Genomic DNA, 24,539 nt, shown 5'->3' on the forward strand with positions numbered 1-24,539 from the left:
CCAGCGCTCCAGGCACAAACCCTTTTCCGGCCCGGGAGAGGCTCCAACGGCCCCGCGCGCGCCAGCCAGAACCTCAGCGCCCCGCGCGCATCCGCGCTCCAGCTCCAGCTCCGCCTCCCTGGCTGACGTCACTTCCGCTCCAGGGAGAGCGCGGAACTACATCTCCCAGACTGCCCCGGGGCGCGTCCGCCCTCTCCAGCCCAGCTAAGGGAGGGGTTCAGCAACTGAAACTGCGCATGCTCCATGCGAGCCCCGGTGGGGTCGGGAGAATAAAGCTGCTGCTGCCGCTTCAATGTGAGCCGGTGAGCGAGAGACCCGGGGGGGCCCCGGGGAGCCTGGGAGAAGCCTCGGAGCTGCCCCGGCCCCGCTGGGATGGGGGGGGCGGAGCCTGGGCCCGGGGAGGTCGGGCGGGGAGGGGGGAAGGTCAGTGGGACGCGGCGGGGGGGGGTTGAACTGTCTCTGGGCATCAGGAAATTCCGGGGGGGAGGGGAAGTGGCGGGCGGGCGGGGGGGGGGGAGTTAACTGGCTCCTGTCCCTGTTCGCGCCTCTCGCCCCCGGTACAAATTCTCTCTGGTTCTGCCCCTTTTCTCTCCGCACCTCACCGGGGTGTGAAATCCGGGAGATCCCCCCCCCATCCCTCTCTTTCCCCCGGTCTCTCCATGAGTCTCTAATGTCCGTTTAAAATCTCTCCGAGCTGGGGGATTCCCCCCCGTTTTATCTGCAGCGATTTGTCCTTGTGTTGGTGGGTCGTTCCCCAGAACGTGGCTGCCCCTGGCGTGGGGCTGCGATGAGATGCCCGTTCCCTGCCAGGGCGGGGACGGGAGGGGCACGTGTCCCCCATGGGGCTGCCCGGACCCTCGTATCCCGATCCCAGTTACTGCCCCCGAACTACCAGCACAGATCTCCCCAGCCGCCAGTTTCCATTCACCCGCCCATCCCCCACAGCTGCCCCCTTCCCTCATGCAGGGACCTTCCAGCTCCCCCACCCCCCCTTTGCCCTCTTAAAGCAGCTCCTCAAAGGGCTCCCTGCTGCCCATGTGAATGGTGTGGGGGGGGAGCCATCACTTTCTGTATATGTATTGGATTAGTAATATAAAGTCCAGTCCAACAGTCCCCCTTTTCCCTCTAGTTATTTAACAGCAATATAAAATCTCCTCAGATCTTGTTGGTGTTCATAGAATATTAGGGTTCAAAGGGACCTCAGGAGGTATCTAGTCCAACCTCCTGCTCAAAGCAGCACTAGTCCCCAACTAAATCCTGCAGCAGATCCCTAAATGGCCCCCTCAAGGATTGAGCTCACAACCCTGGGTTTAGCAGGCCAATGCACAAAGCACTGAGCTATCCCTCCTCCCTCTCCCATGTTATCAATTGCATACTTTCTGACACGTATTCTGTGCAAATCTCAAAGATTCATAAAAAAATATCCTAACCCCACTTTTTCTCTAATTGTCTATTTCTAAGTGACTGTGGCCTGAGATTTTTCCCTGTCTCTCTAATTATGAAATACTAAGAAAATCTCAAAGTTACACCTCTTCTCAGATTCCTGAACACGGATATAAAATGTTGGCAAATGTTGCCCATTTTCTCACTGTTCAGTTATCAAATATTGATGTGAAACACTCAGATTTTACCTCGTATCAACAACTGATATAAAATCCCTCTGATGTTTCACTTTCCTCTCTAAACGTATTTAATACCCATCAAATCCAGAGGCCTCCCCCGTTTGGGGGATCAGTCGTTCCCAGCTGGTAACAGGAGAGTTGGCTGGACCCTTTTCTTTTCTCCAGCTGGCACTGGGTGAGGAGGTCACTGTGAGTGCAGCATGGGTCCAGAAGTATCCCAAAGCCCATGACAAATGGTCTCTGTGAGGGGTTGCTTCCCACAGTGCTAAGATGTAGCTAGTGACAGGGCCTGGACCTTTCTTGCTCTCCAGGCCTTCCATTCTCCTGTTAAAGAAGCACCCCCCCCAGGGATCCCTCTGCTTGTGTGACTGGCCAGCAGGGGGAAGTGATAACTTTCTATCCACTTAGCAGACACAGTGAGCTAACACTGTTGCTGGGGTAGGGGATGGGGTGTCTGTATGGGGAGATTGCAGCTGAAGGGGCATTGTGGGTGGGGGAGGCCTCTGGGTGACTGGGCAGGGAGTACCCTAATCAAATTGGTGGGTTCTGGAGGTTTGGGGAGGGGGGGTTTCTCATGTGCCCAGCCCTGAGGCTATGGGTCCTGGAGGTGGGTATCGCTGGGGACTTGATGGTGCAGAACAGTGAGGGTGGGCGTCTCCTGGGGAGGTGGGGCAGGGGGTTAGAGGGAGCCTGGTGCTGTGCCAGGGGATCTGTCATGCCCAATGCACAGAACTGGGTGGGGGAGTTCCAGGAGCTAGGTCGGGATGCCAGGCAAGCAGAGGGAAGGGTCCCATTGTAAAGCATCAGGGGGTCCCAGGCAAACGGCGTGGCAGATCCTGCTGGAGGACAGGTGGGGGTCCTAGGCAGACAGTAGGGAATCCTGGGCAGGCAGTGAGGGACTGAATTCCCAGTGAGGTGTTCCCTGGGGGCGTGGTCCCTGGCTCTTGGGGGCTCTTGGTAGAGGGAACCCTTTAGGATTCCCAGGCTGCCAGTGATGGTCTGGTGGGGGATCTCTGGCCAGTGGGGTGCTGAGGGGTATCTGGAGTCCCTGTTCAGGGATTTTAGGGGTTGAGTCCCAGGGAATATCTGGTGGGACCCTGACTGCGGGGCCTGGGTACTGGGGGTGTCTGGGGGCCCCTGGATGGAGGCTCTGGAGTCTGCTACTAACCATGCTCCTTCTCTCTGATCAGCTCGTGCCAGAATCCTGGCTCCAAGCACTGCCCAGCCTTCCTCAGCGACGCCCAGTCATCATGATAACTTTCTATCCACTTATCAAACATCTTGAAAACTCCAGGACCTTCCAGTTCCATTGGGAAAATTTGTGCCCCAAGTCCTTATATTAGATCTGATGGGTGAGGCAGGTGGGAAGGGGGCTAGAAATGCCACACTATGGTCTCTTCCACAGCATTCTGGACACATTCTTTCTGAAATCTGGTTTCATTGAGAACATTGTTAATCCAGAGTCAGTGCATGGGAAGACAAGGAGTGACTCCAGATGCACAGTGGGGCAAACGAGATTAGCAATTCTCCCTGTGAGGAGGGTCTCTCATTAGCTACTCTCCCCAGAGAGCTAAAGGAGGGAAGCTGCTCAAACACTGTGTCCCTCTCTGCTCAGGATATTGGGGTTCAGCTTCCTGGGTCAGATGCTGCAGCCTCCATTGTGATCTGGGAGACCAGGCTTAGCAGCTGCTGCTCCCCCAGCGGGGGTTCTGTGCTGGGATGTGACCTCAATTAAAGCTGCTTCTCTGCCCGGCCCAGGGGATGACTTTCTCCAGCTGATACTAGCCCCTTGGGGCAGCTCTGGGCCCTGTTAATACAAATTCTGAGCCAGAGTCTCCAGGTAACTGAAAGACCTCAGGAAAAGTGCTGGGGACTGGCAAGAAAGTGACTCTGCGCAAACAGCCCCTTGTCATTTCTCCTCCCATTAGCAATTGCCAGGAGAAAATCCAGCCATTGGAGAGCAAAGCCCCCAGGAATGGGACTTTCCCAGCCAGAGGAGCAGGGAGAGAGGACAGGGGAAGGAGAGACTGAAAGGGGCAGTGGGAGAAATGAGTGGGGGGAGAGATTTCCAGCTCTCTAGTCCACCCAGACATAGGTATTGCAGCATCGTTGGGCAGAACCACTTTCCAGTGAACAAGAAAAGGCTCAGACAGAGGAAAAGCTGGTTCTTGACTCCATATTTGCCCTGCTGGGATGTGGCTGCCTTTGGTCAGTGTCCGAGGGAATCCCCCACAGTGACTCCTTTGGTTCTGCTCTTTTCTAGCCTTGTGTTCAGAGACTTTGTTAGGGGGTGAGGGGAGGGAGAAAGGAGGTTAAAAATGTCTGTGGGCTTAGCCTGGCAAGAGGGGCCAGGTTTACACTCTAATAAAGAGATCAAGCATGTTCCTAGCACGGCAGAGTCTAGGATATCTGTCTGGAAGGAAAGGACCTGGGGGAATCGTGATGTGAAATTAACTAAAGCCTGTTCTGAAACCTCCACAACTGCCCTTCTCGCCCTGCCAGGGCTGCAGAATGATGTCCATGTTTTTCTCCAGCTTATCCCATCCTCCCATGACACAGGGAAGAGAAATGGCTGCAGTGGAGCCAGCCCAGGTAGGGATTATTTTTTTGAGTGAGGGTTGATGGGTTCCTACAGGAGGGAGAGGGACAGCAAATACACCCGAAATGGGAAGGTTTGCACAGTCTGGTTTGGAGGTTGGCATGGGGCAGGAAATGCACAGGTTGGAGAAAGGGAGGGCAGGGGGTGACAAACCTGCTGGGAGTTGTTTAATAAGTGGCCTAGATTCAAGGAACAGACCCATAAGGTTTGGAGGTGGAAATGCTCTAGTTTGTGGAGCAGAAAATAACCCAACTATATGGGGCTGGGAAAACTGACCAGACTCATAGTGCTGGAGCCTGACCTGACTAACCAGTGGCTGCTGTGAGATAACCACCAGTGAGGGTTAGGGGAGATTCCCCTCTCTTCATATCCAGCTCCTCACAATGAGGAAGCTGTTGTGTTTCCTACTAGGGATTTCTCCCTGGTCCCTGCTAGGGCCTCCTTCTCCTCTATCAATCTGTGTCTAGTAGGTATGTGATGGATCTCCTGGGAGAGATAAGGGACTCTCTCTTTGTCCCCTCACTCTGATGTTTCCTGGATGCTCTGAGCAGGGTTGGAGTGGGACTTTGTTGACTGCAATCCACCTAGGGCTACCCTTTGATGGGCTGTGAATGGGGCAGCAGGTATTGAGTGTTGGACTCTTGCTCTTTCAGGGGCCGGTAACCTTCGAGGAGGTGGCTGTGTATTTCACCAGGGAAGAGTGGGCTCTGCTGGACCCCACTCAGAGAGCCCTCTACTGGGATGTCATGCAGGAGAGCTATGAGAATGTGACCTCACTGGGTAAGGGTTACTGTCCCCTCGGTTCTTGGAAGTGGACATGGAGAGTTAAGGTTTACACCAGCCCCACAATGCCACCTCTACTCTGCCCAGTTTCAGCATCACTCCAATATGGCAGTGACACACACACGACCAGAGACCCTCCCCTGCTGCAGAACACTTTGGAACAGAGCACAGGAGCCGTATTGCACAGTGTCAAATATCTCCTGTTTGCTCAAGTGAAACTGAGGGTTAAGTGCAGCATAATCAACAGAAGCTTCCTAGGGGTCACCAGATGAAATTAATAGGCAGCAGGTTTAAAGAAAATAAAAAGAAGTTGTTCTTCATGCAGCGCACAGTCAACTTGTGGAACTCCTTACCTGAGGAGGTTGTGAAGGCTAGGACTATAACAGCTTTTAAAAGAGAACTGGATAAATTCATGGTGGTTAAGTCCATCAATGGCTATTAGCCAGGATGGGTAAGGAACGGTGTCCCTAGCCTCTGTTTGTCAGAGGATGGAGATGGATAGCAGGAGAGAGATCACTTGATCATTGCCTGTTAGGATCACTCCTTCTGGGGCACCTGGCATTGGCCACTGTCGGTAGAGAGGATACTGGGCTAGATGGACCTTTGGATCTGACCCAGTACGGCCGTTCTTATTTTATGTATGTATGTGTGCATTTGGTGCAAGGAGCTCCTGGCCCTCGGAGACTGTGTGGAGGCTTTGGAGGCCAAGGTGTTGGAACTGGAGGAGCTAAGGGAGGCAGAGAAGTATGTTGATGAGGCTTTTCGGGACACATTAGAATTGTCCAAACTCTGGTCAGACAGCCCCCCGCACTATTGAAGAGGATGATAGGCCCAGGGAATGAGAGCAGTCAACAGGAGCAGAGGGAAAGCTTCTCATAGTTGGGAACCTCCTTCCAGATAGTGTTGGGGTAACCTCTTGCACTGAGGTTACTTCACCGGGGAAGGGAACTCCAGTCATTAAGAAAAGGCAGCTGTTAGTGGGAGATTTGATCATTAAAAACAGGGATATCTGGGTTTGTGATGACCGGGAGAACTGTATGGTGACTTGCCTGCCTGGTGCAAAGGCTGCGAATTTCTCAAGGCATCTAGATAGATTTATGTGTAGTGCTGGGGAGAAGCCAGTGGTCATGGTACATGTAGATACCAATGACATAGGGAAGGGTAGGTGAGACCTCCTGGAGGCCAAATTTAGTCTGCTAGGAAAGAGACTGAAATCCAGGACGTTTATGGTGGCATTCTCAGAAATGCTCCCAGTTCCACATACAGGGCCAAGTAGGCAGGCAGAGCTTCAGAGTCTCAATGCATGGATGAGATGATGGTGTAGAGAGATGGGGTTTAGATTTATTAGGAACTGGGGAAACTTTGGGGATGGGGGAGCCTATACAGGAAGGATGGGCTCCATCTAAACCAAAGTGGATCCAGACTGCTGGCACTTAACATTAAAAAGGTTGCAGAGCAGTTTTTAAACTAAGAGATGGGGGAAAGCCAATGGCTGCAGAGGAGCCCGGGGATCAGACAGAGACTTCTCTTAGAGGAGAGTGTAATGATAGAGATTTTTCTAGTTTTAGTCAGGAAGAGAGGCTGGAAGAGGATAAAGTAGGGGCCAGATCAGACGAGAAACATTCACACACAAAAGAATCTAACACATCAGAAAAGGGCAGACAAATCAACAGTGACAAGTTTTTAAAGTGCTTGTACACAAATGCTAGAACTGTAAATCATAAGATGGGTGAATTAGAGTGCCTCGTGTTAAGAGAGACTTTTGACATAATAGGCATCACAGAAACCTGGTGGAGTGAGGACAATCAAAGGGACACAATCATTCCAGGGTACAAAATATATCAGAAGGACAGAGCAGGTCATACTCGGGAGGTGGGGAGGGGAGTGGCACTGTATGTTAAAGAAAATGTAGACTCAAATGAAGTAAAAATCTTAAATGAAATCGCATGTTCCATAGAATCTCTATGGATAGTAATTCCATGCTCTAATAAGAATATAAGAATAGGGATCTATTATCGACCACCTATTAAAAGACAGTGATAGTGAAGATGAAATGCGAAGGGAGGTTAGAGAGGCTGTCAAAATAAAGAACTACATAATAGTGGGAGATTTCAATTATCCCCATATTGACTGAGTCCATGTCAGCTCAGGACAAAATGCAGAGACAAAATTTCTCGATACTTGAAATGACTGTTTCTTGGAGCAGCTGGTACAAGAACCCGCAAGGGGAGAAGCAACTCTCCATTTAGTCCTGAGTGGAGCGCAGGATCTTATCCAAGAGGTAACTATAACAGGACCGCTTGGAAATAGTGATAATAATCTAACAAAATTTAACATACCTGTGGTGGTAAGGACAGCGCAACACTGTGGCATTTAATTTCAGAAAGGAGAACTGTGCAAAAATGAAGGGGTTAGTTAAACAGAAATTAAAAGGTACAGTGACTAGAGTGAAATCCCTGCAAGCTGTGTGGACACTTTTCAAAGACACAATATTAGAGTCCCAATTTAAATGTATACCCCAAATTAAAAAACACAGCAAAAGAACTAAAAAGAGCCACTGTGACTTGGCTTAACCATGTAAAAGAAGCAGTGATAGATAAAAAGGCATCTTTTAAAAAGTGGAAGTCAAATCCTAGTGAGGTGTATATAGAAGGGAGCATAAGTATTGCCAAATTAAGTGTAAAAATGTAATAAGAAAAGCCAAAAAGGAGTTTGAGGGACAGCTAGTCAAAGACTCAGAAGGTAATAACAAAATGTTTAAGTACATCAAAAGCAGGAAGCTTGCTAAACAACCAGTGGGGCCCCTGGACGATTGAGATACAAAAGGAGCCCTTAAAGACGATAAAGTCATTGCGGAGAAACTAAATGCATTCTTTGCTTCAGTCTTCATGGCTGAGGATGTTAGGGAGATTCCCAAACCTTTTGTGGATGACAAATGTGAGGAATTGCCACAGAGTGAAGTGTCACTAGAGGAGGTTTTGGAACAAATTGATAAACTTAAGTGTAAGAAGTCACCGGAACCAGATGGTATTTACCCAAGAGTTCTGAAGGAACTCAAATGTGAAATTGGGGAACTATTAGCTATGGTTTGTAACCTGTCCTTTAAATCAGCTTCTGTACCCAATGACTGGAAGATAGCTAATGTAACGCCAATATTTCAAAAGGGCTGTAGAGGCAATCCTGGCAATTACAGACCGGTAAGTCTAACGTGTGTGCCAGGCAAATTAGTTGAAACAGTAGAAAAGAAAAAAATTGTCAGGCACAGAGAAGAACAAAAATTGTTGGGCAAAAGTCAACATGGTTTCTGTAAAGGGAAATCATGTCTTACTAATCTATTAGAGTTCTTTGAAGGTGTCAACAAACAAGTGGACAAAGGGGATCCAGTGAACATAGTTTACTTAGATTTCCAGAAAGCCTTTGACAAGGTCTCTCACCAAAGGCTCTTACATAAATTAAGTTATCATAGGATAAGAGGAAAGATCTTTTCATGAATTGAGAACTAGTTAAAAGACAGGGAACAAAGGGTAGGAATAAATGGTAAATTTTCCGAATGAAGAGGAGTAACTAGTGGTGTTCCCCAAGGTTCAGTCCTAGGACCAATCCTATTCAACTTATTCATAAATGATCTGCAGAAAGGGGTAAACAGTGAGGTGGCAACGTTTGCAGATGATACTAAACTGTTCAAGATAGTTTCATAGATTCTAGGGTCAGAAGGGACCAATGTGATCATCTAGTCCGACCCCCTGCACAAAGCAGGCCACAGAACCTTACCCATCCACTCCTATAACAAACCCCTAACCTATGCCTGAGTTATTGAAGTCTTCAAATTGTGGTTTGAAGACCTCAAGCTGCAGAGAATCCACCAGCAAGTGACTCATGCCCCACGCTGCAGGGGAAGGCGAAAAACCTCCAGGGCCTCTGCCAATCTGTCCTGGAGGAAAATTCCCTCCCAACCCCAAATATGGCGATCAGCTAAACCCCGAGCACGTGGGCAGCCGAGACTCACCAGCCAGCACTCAGAAAAGAATTCTGTGCAGTAACTCAGATCCCATCCCATCCAACATCCCATCACCAACCACTGGGCATACTTATCTGGCGATAATCAAGGATCAATTGCCAAAATTAGGCTTAAGACCAAAGCAGAGTGTGAAGAACTTCAAAAAGATCTCACAAAACTAAGTGATTGGGCAACAAAATGGCAAATGAAATGTAATGTGGATAAATGTACAGTAATGCACATTGGAAAAAATAAGCCCAAGTATATATGCAATATGACGGGGGCTAATTTTAGCTACAACGAGTCAGGAAAAAGATCTTTTTGTCATTATGGATAGTTCTCTGAAGACATCCAGCAGTGTTCAGCAGAAGTCAAAAAAGCAAACAGGATATTAGGAATTATTTTAAAAGGGATAGACAATAATACAGAGAATATCTTATTGCCCTTATATAAATCAGTGGAAATAACTAATTTAGACCCCATCATTTTATATGTATATTTGCGATTGTTTTCCAATGGGCTGCAATATGTGCCATCCTGACATTCAGTACTGCTAAGATCCTGTATTCAGTAATATCCCTGCCTTTCCTGTTCTCTTTCTCCACTGAGCCCCACGCTTATGTTCCCAGCTTCCCTGAGACTCTCTCTTTGTCTCTGGACCTCTCTGTCAGCCAGAAGCAGAGCCAGGGAGACTTGCCCTCTCTCTGAAGACTTCGATTTCTGGGATGTGGATTTACTTTCTATGTGTTTTAGGAGACTTTGAAATTGAGTGTCTGTGACATTAAGCACAATACAATCTGGACTGTTGAACAGCTGTGTCCCCTCAGTTCCCCAGGCTGGGGTGCCTTTTACACTGCTTCACTGCTTTACTGTGAGAGCAGCCACTCCTGGGCAGTTAACACGCAGTCTCCAGCATGTAACTCGCTCCCAGCTACACGGTTTTGAGTGCTGCTAGTCAGCAACTCCCGAATGACAGTACCCCAAAGAACCCCAGAAAATTCTCTCCTCTCAGACATCCCCCAGAAATGTGCATCTTGTCCTGCCCAGACACTACTAAACAATGGGAGCTCATGTTATTTCATCAATGGAAAATGACATGCACCAGCCTTGTTATTCCAAATGGAGTTTCCTACACACTTTAACCAACCACACTGGTTAGATAAAACAATAAACCAAGATTGTTAACTATTTAAAAAAAAAAAAAGATTTTCAGTGTCTGCAAGTAATGAGGCATAAAAGTCAGAATTGTTGACAAAAGAAATGCAAGAGAAAACACAAACTAATGTTTAACTTAACAAGCTAAAACAGATTTAAAACAAATGTTTCTCTCACCATGTGCTGAGACAGGCTGGCTTTCCTTTCAGCCAGGAATCCCTCTAATCTGCCCCTGCTGCCCACATTCAGTTCTTCAGGAGTTGTCATGAGCAGAGGGAAAGGGAAGAGAGTGTCTCATGCATTTTCCTCACCTCTTTTTATAATTCAGTCCTTTGTACTAGAAACAAATTCAGTTCTCAGCTGAGTCATGGTGACAGGCTGTCATTGATATGAGCTTCAAGTGGTCCCTGTGATGGAATGTAAATGTCTTCTTCACACCTTCCCCCTCCTGGAGAATGGCTGTTTGACCAGCTGTTTGCCTTGCTGTCTCTGAGGAACTTAGGGTTAGGGTTGCAACTTTTTCAGTAATATCATACCGTAAAATCTCATCACTTTACATACAATGTTGCTACACATTTTAAGGAGGGTATTCAGTGGATTGTGTCTTTTCAAATGTTATCTCACAAGCCATAAAGTGATAAATGAAGGGGAGGAGAGGGATCTCCCTTTTATAAACACCCAGCCAGCCAGATTGCTGTAAAATCCTTGTTGGTATGACTTCTCTGCTTGCTTTACCTGTAAAGGGTTAACAAGCCCACTAGTAAAAGAAAAGGAGTGGGCACCTGACCAAAAGAGCCAATGGAAAGGCAAGAACTTTTTCAAATGGGACAGTAACTTTCCCTTTGTCTGTTGTTCTCCGGAGAAGGGAGGCGACACGGAGTAGCATTGCTGTGTATGGCTTGAAGCAGGTTTGAAAATTCATCTTCCATACCTAGAAGAAATGATTTGGACAGGAAATGTTTAGACAGACACAATCAGGTTTATATTTTTTATTTTGACTTTTGGAGCTGCTCTGTGCTATCCCAGATGCTTTTGTTTGCTTCTAAGCTTTAAGATGAGCCCCTGAGAAAGCTATTTTGGGTGCTTACAAAAATTGTTTCTTTTAAGATCTAGCAAAAGCCCAAGTTCCAGGTGTATTGTTTTCCTTTTCAATTTTAATAAAATTTACCTCTTTTAAGAACAGGATTGGATTTTTGGTGTCCTAAGAGGTTTGTGCATGTTGTTTGATTATCTAGTAGCCACAGCTAATTTCCTTTGTTTTCTTTCTCAGCTCTTTCCCGGAGGGGAGGTGAAAGGTCTTGAGGGTACCCCAGAGGGAAGAATTCTCAAGTGCTCCTTCCTAGGTCCAAGTGTTTGGGGTTATTTTGCATTTGAGTGGTGGCAGCATTTACCAAGACAAGGTTAGAGAAAAGCTGTAACTTTGGGGGTTTAATACAAGCCTAGAGTTGCACAAATTAATTTTTAGAATCCTGGCAGGCCTCCACTTTCTGCACTCGGAGTGACAGAGTGGAGATTCAGCCCTGACACATACTATGAACAAAATTGATCCTAATTTTCTAGAAGAGTGAACATAGAGGCACAGTCTTGCACAGTGTCTGTGTGTTCCCAACATATCTGTGGGTATTTCAGTCCCTCGCAAGCAAGGTGTTCGGCATCTTCAAACAACTGGGGAACCGGTCCTGGGAATTCACTGGTTTATTAAGTGACACTGTATGGAATTTAGAGACACTTGTTGTTATTATTATTTTATTATAAATACCAATATGATGAAATTGCACTGAATCGTGCTAGATATGCCATGTAAGGTGTCAATGAAAATGTTATGATTTTCCAGGTTTGATAATCTTGTTTCTATCTTTGTATTGTGAGTTATAGATATGTAGGGTATATCTGTATTCCAGACTTGTGTAGTGTTTCTGAGTGACACCACCAGACATATTGGCATCAGTGCTGCCCAGCCTGTTCGATGGCCCATCTGGGGTCATCAGCTGTACAATGAACCCAAAAGGATACACCTATTGAGTCAGCAAGACATGCAGGGGTATGCCTGTGTACTGAGAGCTCAAAGGCTTTTCCATGCCATGTGCTGTGAAGCTTGTGTTTGGGACACAGGAAGTAGAAGCTACTTGGCAAAAGGAATATAAAGAGAAGCTGCATCATCTCCATTTTGTCTTCAATCCCCCTTCCTACCTCTGGAGCAACTTCTCTACAAACTGAACCCTGGAACAAAGGAGTGAATGATGTGGATGTGTACCGGAGAGCCTTTCAAGCCAGAAACTCACCAATACTGCTAAGAACCAGATATATAGATTTCTGAATGTATCTGACTGTTTTCCCATTTTGACAACTTCCTTTTTCTTTCCTTCTTTTATAATAAACCTTTAGTTTAGATGCTAAAGATTGGCTGGCATCATAGTATTCTGGGTAAGATCCAAACCTATACAGAGCTGGTAATGTGGCTGACACTGGGGTCAGAAGAACACTTCGTTTATGTGAGCAGAGTTTTTAAATCACCTCTCACTGTGCCGGAACTAGGTGCTGACTGGGAGTCAGAGAACTGGAATGCATTAAAGGGGGCCATGTGATGTCTTTTTTCAGTTTCTCGATAACCAGTGTGGGGATCAGAAGCACAGTTGGTGACTGGTTGGTGAATTTGACTTCCATATTAACCCCCAGTTTTGGGAGCATCTGCTCTCCCTTTTTCAGCCTGCCCTGATCTTGGCATTTTCAGTGTGGACTGCCCCAGGCACACTGGGTCACACTAAGCACTGAAGTTAAAATAATAGTGTGTTCTACGACACAGTCATATGAAATCAACTGAACTCCTTTGTTTTCTTTCATCTGAGCAGGGTTTCCAGTTTCCAAACCTCATATAATCTCCAAGCTGGAACAAGGGGAAGAGCCCTCGGTCCCAGACCTCCGGGGTTCAGAGGAAAGAGAGATCCTGAGAGTTACCTGCACAGGTGAGGAAACATTAAACCAACTCAGAATCTGTAAGTGCCTGAAGGAAACATCTGGGATGCTTTACAATGCCCTTGGAAGGTTTTTCAGTTCATTATTGTTCCTAGCAGGGGTCATATCCTCAGAGTAAATATAGCTCATGGCTTCCTGTAGACCCTAGCAGACACCAGGCAGTAGCTTCCTCCCTTCCCCCTGTGAATTTGGATGGGATGTGAGGACCAATTTGATCCCCTCCTCCCTCCTGTTTAGAGGAAGAGTTTGGAGGAGTTCAGTTCTTGTTTTTATTTGACCTCTCTCAAGCACTTGTTTTGTTTTGGCCTTCCCCTCTCTATCCCTGTTTGAGGTTTCTGTCTCTTATCACAGCAGGTGATGCAATGGTATGTGAGAAAGAGGAGCAGAATTCTCAGCAGGAAAATGTTGAGCAAGTGGCTAAAGACGGAGAATTATCGCAGAGATCGAAAAGGAATGTGTCCAGGAGTCATGAGCAGGGAAAATGCTGTGAGATTCAGCACAGACCAGAAAGAGAGCAAGGAAACCATCCAGGGGAGAAAATGGGTAAATTTATTTACTGTCAGGGAACTCAGAAGAGTGTCAAAGAAACCACAACACAGCAGGAAATCCTCATGGGAAAGAGGAAAAATACATGCACTGAGTGTGGGAAAAGCTTCACTTGCAGCTCAGCCCTTTCTGTTCATCAGAGAATCCACACAGGGGAGAGGCCCTGTGAATGCCGTGAGTGTGGGAAAAGCTTTATTACCAGCTCAGGCCTTTTCAAACATCAGCGAATCCACACAGGGAAGAGGCCCTTTGGATGCAGTGAGTGTGGGAAAACCTTCACTTACAGATCAACCCTTTCTCAACATCAGCGAATCCACACAGGGGAGAGGCCCTATGAATGCTGTGAGTGTGGGAAAAGCTTTATTACCAGCTCAGGCCTTTCTCAACATCGGAGAATCCACACAGGGGAGAGGCCCTTTGTATGCAGTGAATGTGGGAAAACCTTCACTTACAGATCAATCCTTTCTAAACATCAGAGAATCCACACAGGGGAGAGGCCCTATGAATGTCATGAGTGTGGGAAAACCTTCACTCACAGCTCTCACCTTTCTGGGCATCAGAGAATCCACACAGGCGAGAGGCCCTATGAATGTCATGAGTGTGGGAAAACCTTCACTCACAGCTCTCACCTTACTGGGCATCAGAGAATCCACACAGGAGAGAGGCCCTATGTATGCAGTGAGTGTGGGAAAACCTTCAATCACAGCTCTCACCTTCTTGCCCATCTCAGAATCCACACAGGAGAGAGGCCTTATATATGCAGTGATTGTGGGAAAACCTTCACCTACAGCTCAGGCCTTTCTAAACATCAGAGAATCCACATAGGGGAGAGGCCCCATAAATGCAGTGATTGTGGGAAAAACTTCATTCACCGCCAGCAGCTTATTAGCCATCAGAGAATCCACACAGGTATGAGACCCAATGGAAGCAGTGAGTGTGGGAAAACCTTGTCTTGCCACTCAGCCCATGTGAGCCATCAGAGAATCTGCAAGGGGGATCAACACCATAAAACCCTCTAGGGCTATCAATGCTTTAATACTTTCCTGATTCCCACAGAGTAACTTTTAAAAGCTGTTTGAAGCACTGATATCCCTCAGCTTGTCCAGATGAATGAGTGGCCCATTTTTGCATTTTGCAGTTTGACCTCTTTCAGATGGACTCGTTTGTCCTTTCTATCAACTCCATTCTCTCATGAGTAATTCTAGTGTGCACTTCCTATCAGGAACTAGGGAGCATCACATTTATACCATTCCTCCTATTGCAAAGTTCTTGTTAGTCACCAGTGATACAGATTGTATCATGGCCAATTGTTCTCATGTTGTGCTAAAGAGCAGTTATAATGGGATCTTTTCATATTAGATTTAAGTGAAGAGGAGCAGGGGCAGGAAAAAAGTGTCATGTCAGCCTCTGTGATACTGGAAGGAGATGTAAAAACCGACAGAGTCCTGTGGCACCTTATAGACTAAAATACGTATTGGAGCATAAGCAATATACCAAAACCTGTAGAAGAACACTTCAATCTCCCTGGATACACAATAACAGACTTAAAAGTAGCTATCCTGCAGCAAAAATACTTCAGGGCCAGACTTCAAAGAGAAACTGCTGAGCTTCAGTTCGTTTGCAAATTTGACACCATCAGCTCAGGATTAAACAGACTGTGAACGGCTAGCCAACTACAAAAGTAGTTTCTCCTCCCTTGGTGTTCACACCTCAACTGCTAGAAGAGGGCCCCATCCCCCCTGGTTTAACTAACCTTGTTATCTCTAGCCTGATTCTTGCTTGCATATTTATACTCGCCTCTGGAAATTTCCACTACATGCATCTGATGAAGTGGGGCTTCACCCGCAAAAGTTTATGCGCCAATGTCTGTTAGTCTACAAGGTGCCACAGGACTCTTTGTCACGTTTTACAGATCCAGACTAACACAGCTACCCCTCTGATACTTGGAAGGAGATGGGGTGACTCAGAGATTTCCTCCTTCCCCATCATGGCAGAACGGTTAAACTCTGCCTGGCTCAGACAAAAGGTATCGTCATCACATTCTACCCCTCCACTTCTCAAATTGTCATGTGATGAAGTGTTCTCAGTTGTCTGATTTTGGAGATGATGCTTTGACTTATTTAATCCTATACCAGAGTTGCTATGACGAGATGAAAGTATCAACAACCGGGAAGGGGAATTCAAATGGATTCTAAATGCAGTGTGATCATTTCGAGTTTAAATCCCAGGTTCCATCTATTGGTAAAGCCAATAATGGCAAGGTGGCTGCTTTTTCCCCATTATGGGAATGCTAGGATAACATAACTGACTATTGAGACAGTGCTCAATGAAATCTGTTTGAATGGATCAGAGGAGAATGTGATGGGAGAATATCTTGTCCTGATTCTAAATAATTAGATGTAACCTGCTCTGGAATTTCAGTTTACACTTTCATTGTCATGTATTCTCTCTCTCTGTGATCTGGGTTTCTATCTTTCTTGATGGCTGTGTGGTCACACAATTAGATATTAGTTCAGCTCAGATTTATTGGAGAATTTAAGACAAATGACCATTTGCTGAAGTCATCATTTCTCACTTCAGCTTTGCTTTTTCCCCATCCTTCCATGATGACATGGAGAAAGTTCAAGTGCAGCTCTGTCAATAGGAGAGAACTCTCCAATTTACTGGCCATGCTAACAAAGACACAGCAGTGATTTAAAATCTCCACTTGGACATGGTGAACAGCAGCAGACCCCCGACTAACTGAAGGAAGTGCATATGACCACAATGTAGTTCAATTTTTTAAATCAATATTGTCTCAGATGGCTATGTTGGCAGGCGAAGGCCTCCTGCTAATGTAGCGCTATCTACACAGGGGATTAGAGATGTGTAACTATGTTGCTAAGCTGTGTTGATTTTTCACACCCCTGAGCAATAATTATACCGATAAATGTCTTTAGTGTAGACCAGACAGTTTTCTCTTGTGTTTTCTGCATTTGTATTACTTCTCCCCTACTTCCTACTACTTCGAAAGATTTAAAGTGTGAAAAGAGGTATTTTTCCTCATGATGCTAACATTCCCACATAGGAGACACCTTCCACCAACACGCATGGCAGAAGAACCAGAGGTATATGAACTCACAGAAGTGTTGGGACAGACCACAACTTGAGCCCAGGTTCAGTTGTTGGCAATGGGCATTAAAAGAAAACTAACGTATGTGACCAGAATTTGTGATCTTTGAATATATTAGTGTTACTAGTGAAAATGAAATGATAGGTGATGTTATTGGTTAAAGAGTAAGAGACTAATTGTTTGATAATCTGAATTATTTTGGAAAACTGAAAGTTGTCTTGTTTTCTTTTTTTAGTTGTACAGGAAATGATGGTTAATCTTCAAAAGTTAATTTGATTTAATTTACCCCCTGTAGTGTAAGGAGTTCTGGTAGAAAACCTCACTCCAAAGGTTGGGGTGGGAGAATAGGTGTTAGAAAGAGTGTATAAGAGAATATTGGGTCTGTGTAGATTTTATTTTTTTGTATTTCAGATAGAGCATATTTTGCTTAGCTTCAAAGTCAATTTCTATTAAAAGGAAAACCACTCGAGGAGACAAGTTGTAGAAGTTTTTACCCACTTACACTGTAAGCATCATTGACTTCCCCACTTCTCTAATTTGCAAAGAAAAGGCCTGACATCTGTCATAGAATGTGTCCAGCAGGTAGGAAAGTTGCAGTTGGCAACCATCAATACCAAGGAAAAGGCTGAAGTCCATTGCCTTTCATATCTAAAAGCCATCTAGAGGCTGGTCTACACTGAAAAGCCATGTTGACATGGCCACATCTCTCAGGAGTGTGAAAAATCCACTCCACTGAGAGAAGTAGTTAATGTGACCTAAGCCCCAGTATAGACAGGGTTATGTTGTCAGAAGAATATTTCCAGTGTTTGAAGGGTAGACATAGCCTTAGACAGATTGATCCCCTCTGGGAAACGAGTCATGACATCAATTCCAATTTTGACCCATCTCCCTATATGTGAGAAAGCTGCTAGTATGGAGGGCTGAGCCAGCTGTCCGATGACCTGGTTCAGCTGAGGGAAAAGCTCTTAATACCCATCAGTCCAAAGACTGAGAGAAATGTAGAGTTCCAACCATTGTCATTTTAGTATTTTATTGTTCCTTTCTCTTTTTTTTTGTGTTGGCCTTTCTGTTCTATCAGAGTGTGACTGTATAGCTCAGTGCATGTGTGATAAATGCTCTTTGGTGCCATTTGGCAGAGAGGTCAAAGTAATTCACAAGAAACTCCTGCCTCAGACCTGACAAACTCACACCTAATGCACTGATTTTTATGATATTTATCCAGGAAGCATAGCAGTGAGATCTCTACTGAAAGCTTGTAAATTATTGTTACTCCTGGTCACTGCAAGAGGTGTGTATGAGTCCTATTGAAGGAGTCATGTAAGTATATGGAAAATTATGCCCATATGGTATTGTCATGAAAGTGAGTCACCCCAATCAAAGGTCTTGCTGGGAATGGCCCATTCAAGTGGGAGGGAATTGTCACCCATCCCTTGCTTGCCAGTTTTGTGATGTGTTGCTGCATTGTCAACCTTTGTACCAGCCCAGAAAAGCCAATGGAAAACTATCAAAGACAAATTATAGACATCGAAACCCTGTGGCAGTGTAAACAACAATAGGACCATTTCCTCATTGTCATTTCTGTGAATATACACAAAATACTGATTCATTTTATAACAGGGTGGAGAGAAACACTCTGGGTCCATTCACCAAGGAGATCACTAATGACCAGTGGTGCTCCTAGGAACTAGCAATCACTGCAATAGACTGTCACCTCTGACTTCAATCTACTTAGGTAGGAAAGGTAACTATTAAGAAGTGTTGGTTGCATTTTGTGATTTTGTTTTGTTGGTAACAGTTGGTTTCCATCATTCACGTTTGTTTGTTTAAATCTCTGTCCCTTGTTAAAGAAATTTCCCTTTGTTCAATAACTGTGCTCAAGTGCTATGTGTGATCCAGTAGCAGTGGGCTACAGTAAAACTGGTAACCTGGGATGTACCATTGCTTCGGGCAGAGAGGATCTGGGATTTTTCTGAGCCCTGGTCTACTCTAGGGGTGGGAATCAATCTAAGTTATGCAACTTCAGCTACATGAATAACGTAGCTGAAGTCGATGTACTTAGATCGACTTACCATGGTGTCTTCATCGCGGTGAGTCGACTACTGCAGCTCCCCAGTAGACTCTGCTTGCGCCTCTCACCAAGCTGGAGTACAGTGGTCGACGGAAAAGTACTCGAGGATCGATTTTATTGCATCTACACTAGATGCGATATATTGACCCCCCCACTGGATCGATCGCTGCCCGCCGATTCGGCAGATAGTATAGACATGCCCCGAGTATCTGGTGATTGGAGCTGGACCCCAGAGGGGACACATTAAAGGAACACGGGGGTTAAGGTTCCTTTATTGCCAACTGTCAAGGTTGCTGTAGCTCAGAGGAGGGTGCTTGGCTGTCTGACAGGCTGGTGAGTTTGGTCACTAACATCCAGCTGCCAAATGCAAAAGTCCCTCTTCCTCGTGGCAGGTGGCCACAAGCAGACTCACGGCCCTCAGCAACCTGGGAAGGGTCACAATGTCCATCTATGTTGATTCACACAGGGAAAGCTCCCTATAATATAAAACTCTGCCCTATGAAATCATGGAACATGTGCTCTTTGCTCTGTGAAAGCACACAAAGAATCCAAGCGCTGGAGTGTAGGGTTTGGGTCCAGAGGGACCTAGACAAATTGGAGGATTGGGCCAAAAGAAATCTGATGAGGTTCAACAAGGACAAGTGCAGATTCCTACACTTAGGATAGAAGAGTCCCATGCACCACTACAGGCTGGGGACAGACTGGCTAAGTGGCAGTTCTGCAGAAAAGGACCTGGGGATTACCGTGGACAAGAAGCTGGATGTGAGTCAATAATGTGCCCTTGTTGCCAGGAAGGTTAACAGCATGCTGGGCAGCATTAGTAGGAATGTTGGCAGCAGATCGAGGGAAGTGATTATTCTCTTCTATTTGGCACTGATGTGGCCACATCTGGAGTACTGCATCCAGTCTTGGGCCCCCTGTTACAGAAGGATGTGGACAAATTGGAGAGTGTTCAGTGGAGGACAGCAAAAATTATTAGGAGACCTAGGCATATGATTTATGAAGAGAAGGTCAGGGAACTGGAGTTATTTAGTCTGCAGAAGAAAAGAGTGAGGGGGGATTTGATAGCAGCCTTCAACTACCCGAAGGAGAGTTCCAAGGAGGATGGAGCTCAGCTGTTCTCAGTAGTGGCAGATGACAGAACAAGGAGCAATGGTCTCAAGTTGCAGTGGGGGCGATCTAGGTTGGATATTAGGAAAAACTTTTTCACTAGGAGGGTGGTGAAGCACTGGAATGGGTTCCCTAGGGAGGTGGTACAATCGCCATCCTTAGAGGTTTGTAAGGCCTGGCTTGACAGAGGAGGCTGCATTCCTGTGCCAAATAGTCACTAGAAGGAGGCAGACAAAAGCCTTTAAGATGAGGTGTCCATCACTGTCAAAATATCTCCCTCCTTCAGCTCACTGGCAGCCTGAATTTCTTCCTTATCCTACCAGAGTCTTGTCTGGACTCAGCACTTTCCAGCCCCTCTGTATGTAGTGGGCAAAAACCACACATCTTGTCTTTAAAACAAGCTGTCCCCTTCCTTCTTAGGGAAGATTTTTCTATGATTGAAGTTGAGCTTCAGTTCCCCTCTCCTGGGGGCAGGTTGGGTGTGGGGCCAGCTCCCAATGATATCTGTTTTCACCTTTGCCCCCTAACTCTGCTCCCAGCTGTCCGGCAGCTTCCAGCCCATCCACTCTGCTTACTAGCTCCATGGTCATGTGTAACCCCCTTTGCCAGCACACGTAGCCTGCAGGAAAGCTGCTCCTGCCAGCTGTGTTGGTGGTATAGTGGTGAGCATAGCTGCCTTCCAAACAGTTGACCTGGCTTCAATTCTCAGCCAATGCAATAATGGCTTTACTCTTTTGTTGGTTCCTTGTCTAGAAGTGGTTTAATTTCAGTCACATTGTGTTACAATCACATTATCAATAGAATGAAACAATAAATGTGTCAAAGCCCAGCAGGTCACACAGGAGGGAGGAATACAAGGGGCTGGAATGTGTCATCTGAGAAGACAGAACACTTGGAAACCTGCATCTCCCATCTCCTGGCCTTCTGTGTTATGATTCCAGCTGTGTGCGATGTTTGTATCATGTTCCTGCATGATGGGGAAATAAAGTTTTGAGTCAGTTTTTGCTCCTACAGATTCCTTTACTGTTACAATTATATTGATATGAACAAAAGGGAAGCAAAAAAACAACAAACCCCCCCACCCAAATTGCACTACAGTTAGGGAAAGAGAAGATCGGGGTAAGCTGAACATTTCATAATAAAAATGAATACTAAAATGAGAGCCGGGGGAGAGAGAGCAGGTATGTGGAGACCCAATTGATATTTGAAACCTATAACTACCCAGCTTTCTGAACACCTGTGATGAGCAAGATCGAGTTGGGACATCTTCAATCATTTATTGTCTCTCTGTGTTCTCTGTCTCTTTCTTCTCCCCCCGTTATTCTTCTCCAATGTCTCTGCTTTTCTCCTCTTACTCCTTCTCCCCGTGCCCATTCCCAGGAACTCACACTCTACAGCATTTAGGAAAAGCCAGTTTCATAGATTCATAGACTCTAGGACTGGAAGGAACCTCGAGAGGTCATCGAGTCCAGTCCTCTACCCTCATGGCAGGACCAAATACTGTCTAGACCATCCCTGATAGATAGTTAAATATTTTACTGGCTGCAGCCACAAAGTGAGAAAACTTACACTTCTGGTTCAAAGTCAGTGCACACACATAAGAATCAAAGGGCTTTTAATTCCTTAGGTTCTGCCACCATATGCTGCTTCTATTTCATTTCAATCTTATCCCAAGATTTCTCATTGTGCACAGCAACATTAGACCCTTGGGAGAGAGTGGAGCAGAGGCTGCATTAATTTAACCTACAAAACCCAAAGAAATAGAAATGTAGATTAGATTAGAATAGAAATGTACTCTCCAGGTTCCTCCAGCCCAGGGGTTGGCAACCTTTCAGAAGTGGTGTGCCAAGTCTTCATTTATTCACTCTAATGTAAGGTTTTGTGTGCCGGTAATACATTTTAATGTTTTTTGGAAGGTCTCTCTCTACAAGTCTGTATATTATATAACTAAACTAGTGTATTGTAAAATAAACAAGGTTTTTGAAATGTTTAAGAAGCTTCATTTAAAATTAAATTAAAATGTTGATCTTACACCGCTGGCCTGCTCAGCCTGCTGCGGTCTGGGTTTCTGTTCATCTAGGCTGGCAGTGGGCTGAGTGGGGCCTGCAGCCAGGACCCCAGCTAGGAAGGGTCTGTCAGCCAGAACCCCAGACCGGCAGCGGGCTGTGCGGGGCTGGCAGCCAGGACCCCAGAGTCAGCCCACTGCTGCTCAGGGGTTCCATCCGCTGGCTCCTGCCAGCCAGGATCCTGGCTGCCAGACCCGCTCAGCCTGCTGCCGGTCTGGGGTCCCGGCCCTGCCCACATACCTACCTTCTCCCTGGTTCTGGCCCATTCTCTTCCTCTCTGCACTGAGCTGAGGGTGGGAGTGGACCGAGCACAGGGCTGGGGATGAAGGGTCTGGCCAGGAGCTAGAATGAGGGAGGGGGCTCAGGGTTGGGGCAGGAGGTTTGGATGTGGGGGCACTTACCTGGTCATCTCCCATTTGGCGTGAGGGGTGCAGGTGGGAATGTATGTGAAGGGTGCAGGAGCTCCCATTTGGTGCTCAGGATGGGGTTGGGGATGTGTGGGGTGCATGGGATGTGGGGAGGCTGGGTATATGGGGGGTGCCAGAGTCAGGGCTGGGGGCATGGGGGAGTAGAGTGGTGAAGGAGTCAACAGAGGGCTGGGTGGTACAGGGCTCAGCGCAGGGGCCTGAGAGGTGTGTGTGGGGGGGTCAGGGCTCTGGGCAGAGGGCTGAGTGACTGCCTCCCCCAGAACCCACATCCCCCCTCTTCTTGTCCCAACTACCCCTTCCTGGGACCCCACTCCATATCTAAGCCTCCCTTCCCCATGTCCCCTGACTGCTCCCCTAGGACCCTACCCCCTACCTGTCCCCTGACTGCCCCAACCCTTATCCACAACCCTACACCCAGATAGACCCTCCCGGACTCCCATGACTATCCAACCCCTCCCCACCCCCTGACAGAACCCCCAGAACTCTGGACCCATACATCCCCCTCCGCTCTCTGCCTGCCACAACCACTCTCCACACCCCTACCTCCTGACAGCCCCCCTCAGAACTTCTGACTCATCCAACCTACCCAGCTCCTTGTTCCCTGACCCCCCCCCCAGAGACCCCTAACTGTGCCTCCAGGACCCTCCTTGATCCCTGTTCCCTGACTGCCTTGTCTCCTATCCACCCCCTAACAGACCCTGGACTCCCATGCCTCATCCACTCCTCCCTCTCCCTGACTGCCCCCTCCAGAGACCCCCACCCCAACCACCCTCCCCAGGATCCAACACCCCCATCCAACCCACCCTGCTCCCTGTCCCCTGATTGCCCTCCCCGCTTACCCCAACCCCCCCGAACCCCAGACCCCTTACCGCTCATTCGGAGCCCTGCCGCCACGCGTGCAGCCCCGCCCCTCAAAGTGCTGCGTGCAAGGTGGCAGGGCGCCGGATGAGCGGGGAATGTCCTTCACTCCTCGCAGAGCCAAATGCTGCCCCACAGGAATGTGGAGCCTTGGCCCCCAGAGCGCAGCGCACGTGGCGGCAGGGCTCTGGAGGAAGGCAGGGGAGGAGCTAGCAGGTTGCCGCACCAGCAGGATTTTTAATGACACACCGGAGTCCTGGCAGGCCCCAGCGTGCCATTAAAAATTGGCTCACGTGCCACCTTTGGCATGTGTGCCATAGGATGCCAACCCCTGCTCCAGCCCAACCTTCTGCTGATGCACCTCAACGCACGGCTATGAAAGGTTTGAAGCTTTCATTGCTTAAGTTCCAGGACACGGAGGGATTTCAGCTCCCCTTTGTCCAGAGGAAACCTTCACCCCACTAACAACCAGGTTCTTGTCCATGGGATCACTGTAGGGGTCTGGGTCCCTGTTTGTCTATTCTCGCTATCTAGGAGAAGCCAGGGCACTTCTACAGAAATCCATGGCACACCCACATCTTGAATACTGCATGCAGATGTAGTCACCCCACCTGATAAAAGATATATTGTAATTGGAAAAGGTTCAGAAAAGGGCAACAAAAATGATTAGGGGTATGAAGAAGCTTTCATATAAAGAGTGATTAATAAGATAGACTTTTCAGCTTGGAAAAGAGATGATAGACATCTATAAAACAATGATTGGGTTGGAGAGAGTAAATAAGGAAGTGTTATTTACTCCTCTAGACACAAGAACTAGGGGTCACCAAATGAAATGAAGAGGCAGCAGGTTTAAACTAAACAAAAGGAAATATTTCTTCACATAACACACAGTGGAACCCTGGGGCACCTAGGATCGGCCACTGAAAGAAGACAGGCTACTAGGCTACATGGACCTTTGATCTGACCCAGTGTGGCCATTCTTATGTTGTGTACTTATGAACTGGGGTATATGAGCAGCCAGGGCCCTCTGTGGAGCTGCCCTTCTCCTTCTATGCTCTCATGTTTCATTGACTCCAGCCTTTTTTTCTATTCATCATCAGCATCATTGTAAACAAGCTGCCCTCACCTCCTGTCCCCTCCAAGAACCAGTGTCCCCTGTCTTGTGTAAATCACTGACCTCTTTCAGCACTGACTGCTCCTCCATGTCCTTGTCCCTCCCTCT

General features: G+C 47.0%; 1 protein-coding gene across 3 annotated transcripts; it reads left to right on the forward strand.

The window, feature by feature from the left end:
* The first annotated feature begins 185 nt into the window (after nt 1-185).
* On the forward strand, nt 186-20,978 carry LOC127042185 (zinc finger protein 660-like). 3 transcript variants are annotated; one of them, XM_050935809.1, is made up of 5 exons: nt 186-302; nt 4,125-4,214; nt 4,875-5,001; nt 13,006-13,119; nt 13,481-20,978. In XM_050935809.1, the coding sequence occupies exons 1-5, from the start codon at nt 237-239 to the stop codon at nt 14,692-14,694; spliced, it is 1,611 nt and encodes a 536-aa protein (XP_050791766.1). In that variant the 5' UTR covers nt 186-236; the 3' UTR covers nt 14,695-20,978. The 3 variants fall into 3 exon arrangements, with proteins under 3 accessions (XP_050791766.1, XP_050791767.1, XP_050791768.1); XM_050935810.1 differs by having other exon boundaries at nt 13,484-20,978; XM_050935811.1 differs by lacking the exons at nt 186-302; nt 4,875-5,001 and having other exon boundaries at nt 2,990-4,214.
* Nucleotides 20,979-24,539: the final 3,561 nt, after the last annotated feature.

This window comes from Gopherus flavomarginatus, unplaced genomic scaffold (genome assembly GCF_025201925.1).
Source record: "Gopherus flavomarginatus isolate rGopFla2 unplaced genomic scaffold, rGopFla2.mat.asm mat_scaffold_34_arrow_ctg1, whole genome shotgun sequence".
In the NCBI taxonomy this organism is placed as follows: domain Eukaryota; kingdom Metazoa; phylum Chordata; order Testudines; family Testudinidae; genus Gopherus; species Gopherus flavomarginatus.